The following is a 16,999-nucleotide window of genomic DNA, read 5'->3' as shown; positions in this document are numbered from 1 at the left end:
GGAGAGAAATCAGAGTTAACGGTTCGGGTCCAGTGACCCAAACTGACAGTCAGAACTGACAGTCAATGTTAACTTTGTTTTCTCTCCATATATTTAATGATAGGCTAGGTTATACACAGGTAATGAATATTCATTTGCTTTCGTAATGAATATTCATTTAGGAATTTCTTGATATGTATTTTCTATCATAAATGAAAATTGCCACAAAGTCAGAGGGGCCACAAGAAATTTGGACATATTATAATGTATTTTAGTAGGAAAGTCTCTCAGCTCTAAATTTTTCACTACATTGGTCCCTGCGTTGAAAGGTTTTTCACTTAAGAGGCAGAGTAAGTTCAGACTATAGTCTTTGGCATTTAGAAGAACAAATGGTGATCTCATTGAAGCATACAAGATTAGAAGGTGAAGATAGGGTAGACACTGAGAATGTTTTTCTACTGGACACTGAAACTAATTCTGTACTACTAAATGACAGAATATGACCAGGCTTGATAGATTTTGTGGTGAAACTGGATTTTTGTCTTCAAGAAAAAGAAAATGTTAAGGTTTTGAGGGAATTGTTCAAAATCATGACTCGTTTTGATGTTGTAGAATTAACTGAATAATGGAGGGGCAGTTATCAAGGAACAGTGTTACATTAATCAGCAAAAGAACCAGCGATGATGTGATCAATCATTCTTTTCTAAAACACACTGCTAAAAAAAGTGATAGAAAAAGATTCCCAAGTAATATGTAAAAAAAGGACGAACATTGCAGTGGAAAAAACTGTAAGGCTATGGTGAAAGAAGAGAATTGGTGTTACATGGATAGCTCTCAGAGTCTGCACAATAGTCTCAATCGATACCTAGTGTGCTGTATTAGTCTAAAATAATAGAAATGTGTAAATATTTAATTACCTGTCACAGTATGTTATTGGATTTCAGGAATGTAAGAAATTGTTAGTGGAATATCGCAAATACTTCCAGAACACAAAGAAATATACAACTGAGACAGCACAAGATAATCCATTTGATGTGTCAGAGATGTACATATTTGGTAAACTTGAAGTTTTCTGCAAAAGACTAGCGAAGGTAAATTGAAATTTGGAACAACGTATCATTCAGTTATAATCTAGACTTTGTCCACCTATTCTGTACAGTGACTAATGGTATTATTTAAATTAAGATCATTTTGTAACTAAATAGCATACACAGAACACAACTGACTGAGTAAAATGTGGCAGTTTGGTAAGTGAGGGAGTTGGGTACAGTATGGGGGGGAGCTTTTCTTTTTATCGGTTGTCTTGTTTTTCTGAACGACTTTCACAGATCAGTAGGGGCAGGAGCAGATCAAGGATTACATGCTGGTAGGTTATTAAGGGAGTTTAACTAAGAAGGAACTGAGAAGTAAAAGTTATCAAATAGAGGAGACTAAAATTAAGATAAAGAAAGTATCTTTAAGATTAACTAATTAGAAAAGTTAGCAAGTAAGACTAAGTAAATTTGAGTTTAAATCATGGCAGGTGAAGTCATCTGAAAGGAATATATGACCTGTCACATGTGAGAAGTCATGGACCCTGCTGCTGTCCAGATGACCATGTGTGCACAAAGTGCTCCTAACTGCAGAAACTTGAGCTTTGTGTTACACAGTCCAAGCACCAGCTGGAGACACTGTGGTATATTTGCAAGGCTGAGAGCTAGGTAGATAGCATGTTTAGAGAGGTAGTCACATCGCAGCTCAAGGAATTGGAAGAAAGGGGAATGGATGACCACCAAGCAAAGCACATCAGGTGGTGGGAGTCTGAAATAAATCCAAAATTTAATGCCAGTCTTTTTGATCTTGACAGCGGTCATTAATTTTCTTAAAAAACTTTCTGGTTCACTAATGTCCTTGCAGGAAGGATATTTTCCACTCTTACTTCATCTGGCCCCTGTAATACTTGTGACCTTTATGTGTGGTCTGCAAGCCACTCAACTCACGAACAGTAAAAAAATGGACAACAAAAAATTGACCCGGGTTCAATTCCCGCCTCAGGCGACTGACTGTGTAGGGTTTGCACATTCTCCCCGTGTCTGCGTGGGTTTCCTCCGGGTGCTCCGGTTTCCTCCCACAGTCCAAAGATGTGCAGGTTAGGTGAATTGGCCATGCTAAATTGCCTGTAGTGTTAGGCGAAGGGGTAAGTGTAGGGGAATGGGTGTGGGTGGGTTGCGCTTCAGCGGGTCGGTGTGGATTTTTGGGCCCAAGGGCCTGCTTCCACACTGTAAGTAATCTAATCTAATCTAAAACTTATGGCCAGTAAACCCAATGTCCAATGAAAGAATAAATGAAACAATATAGTTTTAATGAATAACCATCCCCGAGAGAAAAAGAGAAATGTCCTCTTCTATCTCTTTAGTGAGCCATCCCTTCATTTGAAACTTCCCATACCCATTCAGTATTTCCCCACAAGAAGAAGCATCTACCCTATTAACTCCTCCTCAGAACTTTATATGCCTCAATAAGATCATCTGTCATCCATCTTAATTCCAAAGAGTGGACCCAACCCTTTCTTCATAAGACAAGTTCTTTGCCTCAGGTTTTAGTCTGCTCCAAACATCTTCCAGCGAAGTGTATAAATATTTAAATAAATATGAAAAAAGAAGACTACTCAACTGGTCTTCCAGATGAAGCTTTCTGGTCTTCAATAGTACTCCACTTTTAAACTGAGAATCTGAAAATCGTTCAAAGCCAATTCCACAGCATCTTATGCAGTTACCTCGAACACGGGAAAGAATAAGCTTCTCTATTCTGAAGCACTGGATTACCAACTTCAATTTTTTTAAAAGATTGTATTATTTGAGACTTACTTGCCGAACTTGCAAACATTTTGAAAAGAACAGGGCTGGATGGGATAATCTTCGGAGGGTTGGTGTGAACTTGTTGGGCCAAAATGGCCTGTTTCCACACCATAGGGATTCTATGATTCGATGATATAAGTATGTAAAGTCTGAGTAGGAGGGGAATGCACTATCTTTCTTTAGTTGCATTAATCTGTGTGTTACAATATAAATGTAATTGTTTTACGCAGTTACTCATAAGGCCAAAAGATGCATCAACTAGGCTTCTTCAAGAAACAGAAAATTATTTATTGATTATGAACTTAACTTATTCAATATTGAGGTAAAATTGCTTAACACATTTATTTCTTGGTATGAAAATGTAAACACTTACCATTCTAACTAATCCCAAAACAGACATATATGTGAACAGACAATACAGTAAATAAGCTGTCTGAACTGAAGGAATGGGTAGCAATTTCAAAAGCTTTCAAAAATATAATATTGCATGAATGGACAGAACATGACCTAGATAGTTGAAATACAGAATCAATTTGATTAGTGAGGAAGACATATAGATCAGGTGATTTCCTCTCAACCAGTTGAAAGAGATAAAACAACTTAGAGAGTGCCTTCAATATACAGGCACACGCACATATATATGAAAATAAGAACAAAGAACATAAGTAAACCGCTCAGCCATTCAATAAGATCATGACTGATCTGATTTTAACCTCAGGTGTACATTCCTGCATATCCGTGATAATCTTTCATCCCCTTGGTAATCAAGACTAAATTACAAAAAACTAACTTATTTTGAGCATTTGTGGCCTTGTTAACAGGGAGCAGAGTCAGAGGGAGGATTACAGGGTAAAAACAAGGACTGCAGATGCTGGAAACCAGAGTCTAGATTAGAGTAGTGCTGGAAAAGCACAGCAGGTCAGGCAGCATCCGAGGAGCAGGAAAATTGATGTTTCGAGCAAAAGCCCTTCATCAGGAATCGAGGCTGGGTGCCTGCAGAGGGAAGAGATAAATGAGAGGGGGGTGGGGGCGGGGAGAAAGTAGCATAGAGTACAATAGGTGAATGGGGATGGGGATGAAGGTGATAGGTTAGAGAGGAGGGTGGAGTGGATAGGTGGAATGGAAGATAGGCAGGTAGGACAGGTCATGGGGACGGTGCTGAGCTGGAAGGTTGGAACTGGGGTGAGATGGGGCAAGGGGAAATGAGGAAACTGTTGAAGTCCACATTGATGCCCTGGGGTTGAAGTGTTCCAAGGCGGAAGATGAGGCATTCTTCCAGGCGTCAGGTGGTGAGGGAGTGGCGGTGGAGGAGGCCCAGGACCTGCATGTCCTCAGCAGAATGGGAGGGGGAGTTGAAATGTTGGGCCACAGGGCAGTGGGGTTGATTGGTGCGAGTGTCCCAGAGATGTTCCCTAAAGCGCTCTGCTAGGAGGCGTCCAGTCTCCCCGATGTAGAGGAGACCTCATCGGGAGCAACGGATACAATAAATGATATTAGTGGATGTGCAGGTAAAACTTTGATGGATGTGGAAGGTTCCTTTGAGGCCTTGGATGGAGGTGAGGGAGGAGGTGTGGGCGTAGGTTTTGCAATTCCTGCAGTGGCAGGGGAAGGTGCCAGGAAGGGAGGGTGGGTTGTTGGGGGGCATGGACCTGACCAGGTAGTCACGGAGGGAATGGTCTTTGCAGAAAGCGGAAAGGAGTGGGGAGGGAAATATATCCCTGGTGATGGGGTCCGTTTGAGGTGGCAGAAATGTCGTCGGATGATGTGGTTTATGCGATGGTTGGAAGGGTGAAAGGTGAGCACCGGTGGGGGGTTCTGTCCTTGTTATGGTTGGAGGGGTGAGGTCTGAGGGCGGGGGTGCGGGATGTGGATGAGATGTGTTGGAGGGCATCTTTAACCATGTGGGTAGGGAAATTGCGGTGTCTAAAGAAGGAGGCCATCTGATATGTTCTATGGTGGAACTGGTCCTCCTGGGAGCAGATACGGCGGAGGCGGAGGAATTGGGAATACGGGATGGCATTTTTGCAGGAAGTAGGGTGGGAAGAGGTGTAATCCAGGTAAATGTGCGAGTCGGTGGGTTTGTAAAAAATATCAGTGTCGAGTCAGTCGTCAATAATGGAGTTTGAGAGGTCCAGGAAAGGGAGGGAGGTGTCAGAGATGGTCCAGATGAATTTAAGGTCAGGGGTGGAATGTGTTGGTGAAGTTGATGAATTGCATTGGCGCACGAGGTGGCGCCAATGCAGTCATCAATCTAACGGAGGAAGAGGTGGGGAGTGGTGCCAGTGTAACTACGGAAGGTGGACTGTTCTACGTAGCCAACAAAGAGACAGGCATAGCTGGGGCCCATTCGGGTGCCCATGGCTACCCCTTTGGTCTGGAGGAAGTGGGAGGATTCGAAGGAGAAATAGTTAAAGGTGAGGACCAGTTCAGCCAAACGAATGAGAGTGTAAGTGGAAGGGTACTGTTGGGGACATCGGGAGAGGAAGAAATGGACGGCTTGGAGGCCCTGGTCATGGCGGATGAAGGTGTAGAGGGATTGGGTATCCGTGGTGAAGATGAGGCGTTGGGGACCGGGCAAACGGAAGTCTTGGAGGAGGTGGAGGGTGTGGGTGGTGTCTCGAACATATGTGGGGAGTTCCTGGACTAGGGGGGTTAGGACAGTGTCGAGGTAGGTAGAGGTGAGTTCAGTGGGGCAGGAGCATGCTGAGACAATGAGTCGGCCGGGGTGGTCAGGCTTATGGATCTTGGGCAGGAAATAGAATCGGGTGGTGCGGGGTTCCTGGATTATGAGGTTGGAAGCTGTGAGTGGGAGATCACCTGAGGTGATGAGGTTCTGTATGGTCTGGGAGATGATGGTTTGGTGATGGGGGGGCGGTGGGGACATGGTCAAGGGGGCAACAGGAGGAGGTGTCTTCGAATTGGCGTCGGCTTCAGCAGTGAGTATTGCAACTAACTTACCTTAGGGATTCACAGCCTTGTTTCCAGGGAGCAGAATCAGATGGAGGTGCACACAGAGCAGTGATTATAAAAACTAATTTACCTGGGAGATTCTCAGACTCAGATGGGCAGAGTGTGATGCTGAAAGAGCACAGCTAGTCAGGCTGCATCTGAGGAGCAGGAGAATCGACGTTTTGAGCAGAAGCTATTCATCAGGAATGAGTGGGTAGGCCAAGGGGGCTGAGAGATAAATGGGAAAGGGGGGTGGGGATGCTGGGTGGAAGGTCGCTGGGAATGCGATAGGTAGATGAAGATGGGGGTAAAGGTGATAGGTTGGAGAGGAGGGTGGAGCGGAAGTTGGGAAGGAAGATGGATAGGTAGTTCAAGAGTCCATCCAGTGACATAATCATTCGATTGGTGAACCAGTCCTCACCTTCAACAATTTCTCCTTCGAGTACTCTGACTTTCTCCAGAGCAAAGGGGTAGCCATGGGCACCTTCATGGCTCCCAGCTATGTCTGCCTCTTCATCGAGTATGTGTAACAGTCCACCTTCCACAGCTACACCAGCACCATTCCCCACCTTTTCCTCCATTACATAGAACATAGAACAATACAGCGCAGAACAGGCCCTTCGGGCCTCGATGTTGCACCGACCTACATTATTCTCAGCTCGTCCCCCTAAACTATCCCAAAATCATCCATGTGCTAAATACAGTCATCGTGCTCCCACGAGGAAGTTGAACAATTCATCAACTTCATGAACACCTCTCATCCCGACCTCAAGTTCACCTGGACAATTGCGGACATATCCCTCCCCTTCCTGGACCTCTCCATCTCCATTTCCAGCGACTGAATTAACACCGATATCTACTTCAAACCCACCAAACTCCCACAGGTTCCTGGACTATACCTCCTCCCATCCTGTCTCCTGTTAGAATGCTATCCCTTATTCCCAATTCTTCCGCCTCTGCTCCCAGAAGGACCAATTCCTCCATAAAACATCCCAGATGGCCTCGTTCTTCAATGACCATGATTTCCCCTCCCACGTGTTCGCCTTTGCCTTCTAGCGCATCTCCTCCACCACTTGCACTTCCGCCTTTGAACCCTATCCCTCCTGTTGCAACAAGGACAGAATCCCCCCCCCCCCCACCCGGTCCTCACCTTCCACCCCAACAACCTCTGGATACAATGCATCATCCTCCACCATTTCCGCCACCTACAAACAGACCCCACCACCAGGGACATATTCCCCTCTCCACCCCTCTCCACCCCTATCTGTGTTCCGGAGAGACCATTCCCTCCTCAACTCCCTTGTTAGGACAACGCCCCCCCCCCCCCCCACCAACCAACCCTCCACTCCCACCGCAAGAAATGCAAAACCTGCATCCACACCTCCCATCTCACCTTTGTCTAAGGCCCCAAAAGATCCTTCCACGCCGGACAGAGATTTACCTGTACTTCCACAAAAGTCAACTGCTGAATCCATTGCTTTTGATGTGGTCTCCTCTACATAGTGGAGACAGGATGCCAACCTGTGGAACATTTCAGAGAACATTTCTGGGACACACGACACGAAGTACAGGCCCTTCGGCCCTCGATGTTGCACCGACCAGTCATACCAATCTGAAGCCCATCTAACCTACATTATTCCATGTACGTCCATATGCTTGTCCAATGACAACTTAAATTTGGCGAATCTACTACTGTTGCAGGCAAAGCATTCCATACCCTTACTACTCTCTGAGTAAAGAAACTACCTCTGACACCTGTCCTTTATCTATCACCCCTCAATTTAAAGCTATGACCCCTTGTGCTCGCCGTCCCCATACTTGGAAAAAGGCTCTCCCTGTCCATCCTATCTAACCCTTTGATTATCTTATATATCTCTATTAAGTCACCTCTTAACCTTCTTCTCTCCAACGAAAACAGTCTCAAGTCCCTCAGCCTTTCCTCGTAAGACCTTCCCTCCATACCAGGCAACATCCTAGTAAATCTCCTCTGCACCCTTTCCAAAGCTTCCACATCCTTCTTATAATGTGGTGACCAGAAATGTACACAAACTCCAAGTACGGCCGCACCAGAGCTTTGTACAGCTGTAGCATAACCTCATGGCTCCGGAACTCGATCCCTCTATTAATAAAAGCTAATAACAGCTTCCTCCCTGCCTGACAGATACACTCAGGATACATTTCTAATGTGCCCATCCCCTGCAGTTTCCTTCCCCATCCTATGCTTCCTAAATCTTGCCTAATCGCATCGTAATTGCCTTTCCTCCAGCTGTAACTCTTGTCTCGTGGTATACTCCTATCCCTTTCTATCACTAAAGTAAACCTAACAGAATTGTGATTGCTATCACCAAAGTGCTCACCTACTTCCAAGTCTAACACCTGGCCGGGCTCATCACCCAGTACCAAATCTAATGTGGCTTCGCCCCTTGTTGGACTGTCTACACACTGTCAGGAAGCCCTCCTGCACACACTGTACAAAGACTGACCCATCTATAGTACTCGTACTAGAGTGTTCCCAGTCAATATTTGGAAAGTTGAAGACCCCCATGACAATTACCCTGTTTCTCTCACTCCTATTGAGAATCATCTTTGCTACCCTTTCCTCTACATCTCTGGAACTATTCAGATGCCTATAGAAAACTCCCAACAGGGTGACCTCTCCTTTCGTATTTCCAACCTCAGCCCATACTACCTCAATTGACGAGTCCCCAAACATCCTTTCTGCAACTACATTACTGTCCTTGACCACAATGCCACACCTCCCACTCTTTTACCATTTTCTCTGTTCTTACTGAAATATCTAAATCCTGGAACCTGCAACAACCATTCCTGTCCCTGCTTTATCCATGTCTCCGAAATTGCCACAACATCGAAGTCCTCGGTACCAACCCGTGCTGCAAGTTCATCCACCTTATTCCGGATGCTCCTGGCGTTGAAGTAGACACACTTCAAACCAACTTCTTGCTTTCCGGTGCCATCTTGCGTCCCTGAAACTTGATTTCAGACCTCCCTACTCTCAACCTTTTCTATAGCTGAATTACAATTTTACCCCTGCTGGATTAGTTTAAACCCACCCCAACAGCCTTAGCGAATTTCCCCCCCAGGATATTGGTACCCCTCTGGTTCAGATGAAGACCATCCTGCTTGTAGAGGTCCCACCTACCCCAGAAAGAGCCCCAATTATCCAAGAATCCAAAACCCTCCCTCCTGCACCATCCCTGTAGCCACGTTTTCAACTCCTCTCTCTTCCTATTCCCCGCCTCACTAGCACGTGGCACGGGCAACCAACCAGAGACAATAACTCTGTTCGTCCTAGCTCTAAGCTTCCATCCTAGCTCCCTGAATTTCTGCCTTAAATTCCCATCTCTCTTCCTACCTATGTCGTTGGTGCCTATGTGGACCACGACTTGGAGCTGCTCCCCCTCCCCGTTAAGGATCCCAAAAACATGATCAGAGACATCACAAACCCTGGCACCTGCGAGGCAACACACCAACCGTGAGTCTCTCTCGTCCCCACAGAACCTCCTATCTGTGCCTCTAACTATGGAGTCCCCAATGACTACTGCTCTGCTCCTCTTCCCCCTTCCCTTCTGAGCAGCAGGGACAGACTCTGTGCCAGAGCCCTGTACCCCACTGCTTTCCCCTGGTAAGTCGTGCCCCCTCCAACAGTACCCAAAATGGTATACTTATTGTTGAGGGGGATGGCCACAGGGGATCCCTGCACTGCCTGCCGGTTCCCTTTCTGTCCCCTGACTGTAACCCATCTGCCTTTTTCTTGTACCTGAGGAGTGACTACCTCCCTGTAACTCCTTTCAATAACCCTCCTCTGCCTCCGGAATGATCCAAAGTTCATCCGAAGGCTAGTGCTTTCAAATCAACCTATTGGATTATAACCCAGTCTTCTTTACCACTTTTATTTCCCTTATTCTCGTGTTCCTATGCAAATTTGCATGTGGCTCAGGTAGCAATCGAGAGATAACCCATGAAGACCTGTTCTTTAATTTAGTTCGTAGCTCCTGATAATCCCCAAACAGGTCTTCTTTCCATGTCTTGCCTGTGTTGTGTGTTTTGAGTGGACCACAACAACTGGATCGTCCCCATCCCTCTCCAATATTCTGTCAAGCCAGTCACCCTGGCACTAGGCAGGCAACATACCATGTGGGGTGCACAATTCTGCTTACAAAGGATGCCATCTCCGCTGCTCCCTGGTGACTTTGCGACCTCTTCAACTGCCTCCAGGAACTAAACAACGCCCGAGCTAAAAGTAAGTAATTTATACCGTATACTCACGTATCCCGACTGACCCTGCTGCTCCCTGGTGACCTCACGACCTCTCCAACTTCCTCCAGGAACTGAACAACGCCCAAGCTAAAAGAAAGTAACTTATACTTATTAGTCAGGGGAAATGTAAGGGAATGGGTCTGGGTGGTTACTCTTCGGAGGGTCGGTATGGACTTATTGGGCCAAATGGCCTCTTTCCACACTGTAGGGATTCTATGATTCAAGTCTCTCAAGTTAGTGCAGTAATGTGGAACTAGTGTTGGACTATGAAGGATCAGTTTTGGGACCACAATTTTTCACCTTGTACATTAATAATCTAGATGAAGGAACTGTGGGTATTCTGGCTAAATTTGCAGATGATACAAAGATAGGTGGAAGGACAGCTAGTTTTGAGGAGGTGGGGAGACTGCAGAAGAATTTGCTAGGTTAGGAGAATGGGCAAAGAAGTGGCAGATGGAATACAATGTGGGAAAATGCAGTTTGGTGGGAAGAATAGAGGCATAAACTATTTTCTATTCTAAATGGGGAGAAAATTCAGAAATCTGAAGTACAAAGGGACTTGCGAGTCCTACTCCAGGACTCTCTTCAGGTAAACTTGCAGGCTGAATCAGTAGTCAGGAAGGCAAATGCAATGTTGTCGTTTATTTTGAGAGGATGAAAAAGTAAAAGCAGATATGTACTTCTGAGATTTTATAAGACTCTGATCAGAAGTTATTTAGACCATTGTGAGTCTCAGGAAGGATGGACTGGCCCTAGAGCGGGCCTGGAGGAGGTTCACAAGAATGATCCGGGATGTAGGACTTGTCACATGAGGAATGGTTGAGGACTCAGGGCCTGTGTTTGATGGAGTTTTGAAAGAAAAGTGAGGAATCTAATTGAAACTTACACAATACTGAAAGGCCTAGATAGAACGGATGCAGGAGACACTAGGACCCAAGGGCACAGCCTTAGAGTATAGCGTATAGAGTATAGTGAAGACCTTTAGAACAGAGATAAGGAGAAACTTCTTCAGCCAAAGGGTGGTAAATCTATGGAATTTATTGCCACAGAAGCCTGTGGAGGCCAGTTCATTGAGTATTTTTAAGAAGGAGTTAGATTGTCAAGGGGATCAAACATTATGGGGAGAAATCAGGTGAATGGGGTTGAGAAACTTATTAAATGGCCCTGATTAAATGGCGGAGCAGACTCGAGGGCTGAATGACCTAATTTCTACTCCTATGTTTTATGGTCTTATAAGAACCGATCTACCTCTGCCTTAAAAACGTACAAAGATTCTGCATGCACTGCCCTTGATTAAGAGAATTTCAAAGACTCACAATCGTATCAGAGTAAAAAAATGTCACCTCATTAGAATCAGCAGGTGAAGTCAACATTTCAGCAGGAATAAGATTCAGCTATAGGGAGAGGCTCAACAGGCTGGGGCTGTTTTCCCTGGAGCGTCGGAGGCTGAGGGGTGACCTTATAGAGATTTACAAAATTATGAGGGGCATGGATAGGATAAATAGGCAAAGTCTTTTCCCTGGGGTTGGGGAGTCCAGAACTAGAGGGCATAGGTTTAGGGTAAGAGGGGAAAAATATAAAAGTGATCTATGGGGCAACTGTTTCACACAGAGGGTGGTATGGGTATGGAATGAGCTGCCAGAGGAAGTGGTGGAGGCTGGTACAATTGCAACATTTAAAAGGCATTTGGATGGGTATATGAATAGGAAGGGTTTGGAGGGATATGGGGCGGGTGCTGGCAGGTGGAACTAGATTGGGTTGGGATATCTGGTCGGCATGGACGGGTTGGACCGAAGGGTCTGTTTCCATGCTGTACATCTCTATGACTCTATGAAGGAGCAGGAGGATGGTCTCATGGAAAGATGAACTCCAAAATTGCAAAAAGATGACCGGAACCAGGGAAAGGTACCAATTCAAAAACAACTTGGGATTTTGAAAGTGCAGTTGTAAGCAAATTGGAAGTGAGCTTTTTCCAGTGATGAATGTTGGAGGGAACAGGGTTAGGGCATGGAAGAAGGATATGGGTGGTCATTAATCTGAGAAAGTGATAAGAAATGGATTTATCTGTAGTTGTTATGATGGGACTAGCAAGATCAGGTGAGATGACAAGCTCAAGGAAAATTAAATGAAAAAGAAGTGGACAATTGGCTTGGCTCTTACTGAAATGTGTGGTGATAGTGAAGGACCAAATAGTCTACTCCTGCTTTCTCTTATGTGCATTGTCATAAAACATTCCATGCCTTTTTCCAGGAATATTATAAAGTATTGACAGCATTTTGGGAGGTCTATTAAGGGAACGATTTACATAATAAAATTACGTCCCTAGGGAGTATCGAAAATCAAAGGAACCTTGATGTACAATTCCATAGATCCCTGAAAGTGTCAGTAATGGTAGACAGAGTGGAGAAGAAGGCGTACAGAATGCTTGCCTTTATTAGCTGGGGCATAGAAAAAAAACAAGCAAGGAAGTCTTGCTAAAACTTAATAAAACATGGGTTGGGGCACAGATGGAATACTGTCTGCAGAATGTGCGCTGGAGAGGGTATAGTGGAGATTCACCAGGATGATGACTGGGATGAAAAGTCTCAGGAGAGACTGGACGGACTAGGTTTGTATTCCATGGAGCACAGGAATCTGGGAGAGATCTGATTGAAGTATATATAATTATAAGAGGCATGATCGTAAGAATTTCTTACCTGTGGCAAACATGTCTAAGACCAAATGGAATGAGTTTAGAGCAAGTTATTCAGAGGAGATCTGAGGAAAATAATTATCATTCAGTGGTTGGTAGAAATATGGAACACCTAAGAGGGTGGTGGAGGCAAGTATTCTTGCAACATTTAAGAAACTAGCCATTTGGATACAGAACTGGATCAATGGTAGAAGACAGAGGGTAGTGATAGAGGGTTATTTTTCAGATTGGAGGACTGTGACCAGTAGAGTACCACAAGAATCGGTGCTGGGTCCACTACTTTTCATCATATATATAAATGATTTAGATGTGAGCTTAAGAGATACAGTTAGTAAGTTTGCAGATGACACCAAAATTGGACAGCGAAGAAAGTTATCTTGGATTACAATGCAATCTTGATCAGATGAGCCAATGGGCTGAGAAGTGGCAGATAGAATTTAATTTAGATAAATGTGAGGTGTTGTATTTTGGGAAAGAAAACCTTAGCAGGACTTATACACTTAATGGTAAGGTCCTAGGGAGTGTTGCTGAACAAAGAGATCTTGGAGTACAGGTTCATAGCTCCTTGAAAGTGGAGTCCCAGGTAGATAGGATAGTAAAGAAGGCGTTTAGTAGGCTTTCCTTTAATGGTCAGAGCATTGAGTAGAGGAGTTGGGAGGTCATGTTGCGGCTGTACAGAATATTGACGAGGCCACTTTTGGAATATTGTGAGCAATTCTGGTCTCCTTCCTATTGGAAGGATATTGTAAAACTTCAAAGGGTTCAGAAAAGATTTACAAGGATTTTGCCAGCGTTAGAGAATTTGAGCTATAGGGAGAGGTTGAATAGGCTAGAGCTGTTTTCCCTGGAGTGTCGGAGGCTGAGGGGTGACCTTATAGAGGTTTACAAAATTCTGAGGGGCATGGATAGAATAAATAGATAAGGTATTTTCCCTGGGGTGGGGGAGTCCAGAGCTAGAGGGCATAGGTTTAGGGTGAGAGGGGAAAGATATAAAAGTGACCTAAGGGGCAACTTTTTCACGCAGAGGGTGGTACGTGTATGAAATGGGCTACAGAGGAAGTGGTGGAGGCTAGTACAATGGCAACATTTAAAAGGCATCTGGATGGGTATATGAATAGGAAGGGTTTGGAGGGATATGGACCAGGTACTGGGGGGCGGATCTGGATTGGGTTGGGATATCTGGTTGGCATAGACAAGTTGGACCAAAGGATCTGTTTCTGTGCTGTACATCTTTATGACTCTGTGACTCTATAAACATCTGGACAAGCACTTAAAATGCCAGGGCATGGCAGGTTATGAACCAAAGAGATGGTGACAAAGAATGTAACAAGTAAAGCTAAAAGAAAGGGAAGTAATGTGAGTTGGTTCATAATTTGAAGATGTTGAATTCAATATTCAGTCCAGAAGGCTGTAAAATGCCTAGTCTAAAGATGAGATGTTGTTATTTTCAATCATTTGTAAATAATGGAAGGGGTGATGAACAATTTCTCACAGCATATCTTCTATTGGGCCAGTTATTTTAATTTTTTTTAATTCATTTGTGGGATATGGGCTTTGTTAGCTTGCCAGCATTTATTGCCCATACCGAGTTGCCCTTGAGAAGGTGGTGGTGAGCTGTCTTCTTGAATCGTTGCAGCCTACCTGCTGTGGGTTCACCAATGCCTTTCAGGAGGGAATTCCAGGATTTTGACCCAGAGACAGTGAAGGAACCGCAATATATTTCCAGGTCAGGATGGTGAGTGGCTTGGAGGGGACCTTGAAGGTGGTAGTGTTCCCCAGTTCTGAGGAAGGGTCACAAGCAGCCATCTGGTTCATTAAAAAACAAAATAACTGCAGATACTGTGAATCAGAAATGTTAACTCTGATTTCTCCTCACAGATGCTGCCATACCTACTGAGCTTTTCCAGTAACTGCTGTTTCTGTTCCTAATTTACAGCATTTGTAGTTCTTTCGGTTTTTAATGATCTGATGGCAGCTTGTGAGAATTGACAATAGTTTCACAACCATAATGAGATTTTTAATTCCAGATTTTGTTTTTCATTCAGTATTTTATGAATGCATTCTTTATGGCAACATTTCTACCAATCAGAATATACTTGCTAACCAATCAGCATTCTTCTCTCATGGAGTGTAAATGTTGCTTTTCCCCTTGAATTTGTACTCTTGCAAAATACTCTGATGAGTGCAAGGTTAAATTTTTTTGGCAAAGTGTATCTTCTTTCATCAATTAAAAATCTGTCCTAACAAACAATTATTGGGATAAATGCTTTCAGTCATGCTGCTTTTATCCTTATAGGTGGAGGTGGTAATGGGTTTTGAAGGTGCTATCTGAGGATCTTTGGTGAATTTCTGCTATGCAACTTGCAGGTAGTATACACTGCTGCTACTGAGTGTCAATGGCAGAGGAAGTGGATGCTTGTGGATATAGCGCCAATCAAGCAGGCTGCTTTATCCTGGATGGTGTCAAACCTCTTGAATGTTGTTGGGCCTGCACTCATCCAGGCAAGTCAGGAGTATTCCATTACACTCCTGACTTGAGCCTTGTGGACAGACTTTAGAGAGTAAAGAGGTGATCTATCTTGTAGCCATTGTGTTTATGTGGAATAGCACAGCAGGTCAAGCAGCATTCAAGGAGCACGAGAGTGTACGTTTCAGGCATAAGCCCTTCATCAGGAATTTTGTGGTGGAAAGGGGACTGAGAGATAAATAGGAGACTGGGGGGTGGGGGTTGGGGAAGGTAGCTGTGAAGGCGATGGATGGGGGGTGATAGTGATAGGTCGGAAGGGGAGGTGGAGTGGATAGGTTGAATGAACTCGGCACCTCCAAGTCAGCACAGCCCTCTTGAAATGTCCTACCTGTCCATCTTCTTTCCTACCTATCTACTACATTTGACTGAATGTGACATCAAGGAATGTGAGGAAAACTTGAGGAAATGGGAATTGAGGGCAATCTTTGCACTGATTGGAGTCAAACCTGGTACACAGGAAGACAGTTGTTCTTTTTGGAGGTCAGTTATCTCAGCTCCAGGACACCTCTATAATTAGTGATTGTAACAAGGTCAACCAATTGGACATCATAGAATATGAATTCTATGATGTCTAATCAGGAATTCCTGGCTGATAGATATAAACAGGAGTGTCAAAGGTCCTGTTCTCATTGCTCCAAGGAAGCTGGACCACTGTCAAGTACTATGCATATGTAAATAAAGGGACTTGGTGACAGGACACTAGCCTTGAAAGTTATTCCATGCAGAACATCCTCAGCATAGTGTTCTAAGCCCAATCATCTTCAGCTGTTTTGGCAGAAACCTTCCCTCCATCATTGGATGAGAAGCTGGAATGTTCACTGATGATTCTGCAATGTTTAGCATCAATTCTGACTCCTCAGCTACTGAAAACTTGCATGCCCAAATTCAGCAAGATCTGGACAAAATCCAGGTTTTGGCTGCCCAGTGGCAAGTGACATATGTGCGGCAAAAGTGCAGGCAATGGCAGTCTCCAATAAGAGAAGAGCGAATCATTGCTTTTCCCATTCAATGGCATCACCATTGCTGAATACTCAACTATCAACTTGGAGTTTCCATGAATTGAAATGGACTAGTTATTTAAAAACTGTGACTGCAAAAGGTGATCAGAAGCTCAGACTTCTGTTGTAGGTAATTCACCTACTGACTTCCCAGAGTCTTTCTACTATATACAAAGCAAAAATCAGGAATGTGATGATGTGCCTTTAAGAGGTACGTTTTGTTTAGATTACTTTACAGTGTGGAAACAGGCCCTTCGGCCCAACAAGTCCACACCGACCCGCCGAAGCGTAACCCACCCATACCCCTACATTTACCCCTTACCTAACACTACGGGCAATTTAGCATGGCCAATTCACCTGACCTGCACATCTTTGGACTGTGGGAGGAAACCGGAGCACCCGGAGGAAACCCACGCAGACACGGGGAGAACGTGCAAACTCCACACAGTCAGTCGCCTGAGGCGGGAAATGAACCCGGGTCTCTGGCGCTGCGAGGCAGCAGTGCTAACCACTGTGCCACCGTGCCGCCCAGTGGTTTCTTTTAGAAAGAGATTTAAGAACAGGTGCTGAGCAGTCTATGACAGGATAAACACCTTAGAGTCATAGAGATGTACAGTACGGAAACAGACCCTTCAGTCCAACCCATCCATGCCGACCAGATATCCCAACCCAATCTAGTCCCACCTGCCAGGTCCCGGCCAATATCCCTCCAAACCCTTCCTATTCATATACCCATCCA

General features: G+C 44.7%; 1 protein-coding gene across 1 annotated transcript in view; it reads left to right on the top strand.

The window, feature by feature from the left end:
* LOC122540182 (dynein axonemal heavy chain 8-like) overlaps positions 1–16,999 on the top strand; it is a 1,370,012-nt gene that overhangs the window by 195,149 nt on the left and 1,157,864 nt on the right. The window contains exon 11 of the mRNA XM_087976825.1: positions 924–1,070. Coding sequence (XP_087832951.1) covers positions 924–1,070 — 147 coding nt within the window. The remainder of the gene's footprint in view (positions 1–923; positions 1,071–16,999) is intronic.

This window comes from Chiloscyllium plagiosum, unplaced genomic scaffold (genome assembly GCF_037043375.1).
Source record: "Chiloscyllium plagiosum isolate Xiang-an unplaced genomic scaffold, Cpla_swu_hap1 HiC_scaffold_3, whole genome shotgun sequence".
Lineage (NCBI taxonomy): Eukaryota > Metazoa > Chordata > Chondrichthyes > Orectolobiformes > Hemiscylliidae > Chiloscyllium > Chiloscyllium plagiosum.
Note: the sequence above shows the minus strand (reverse complement) of the source record. Positions and strands in the feature narration are given on the sequence as shown.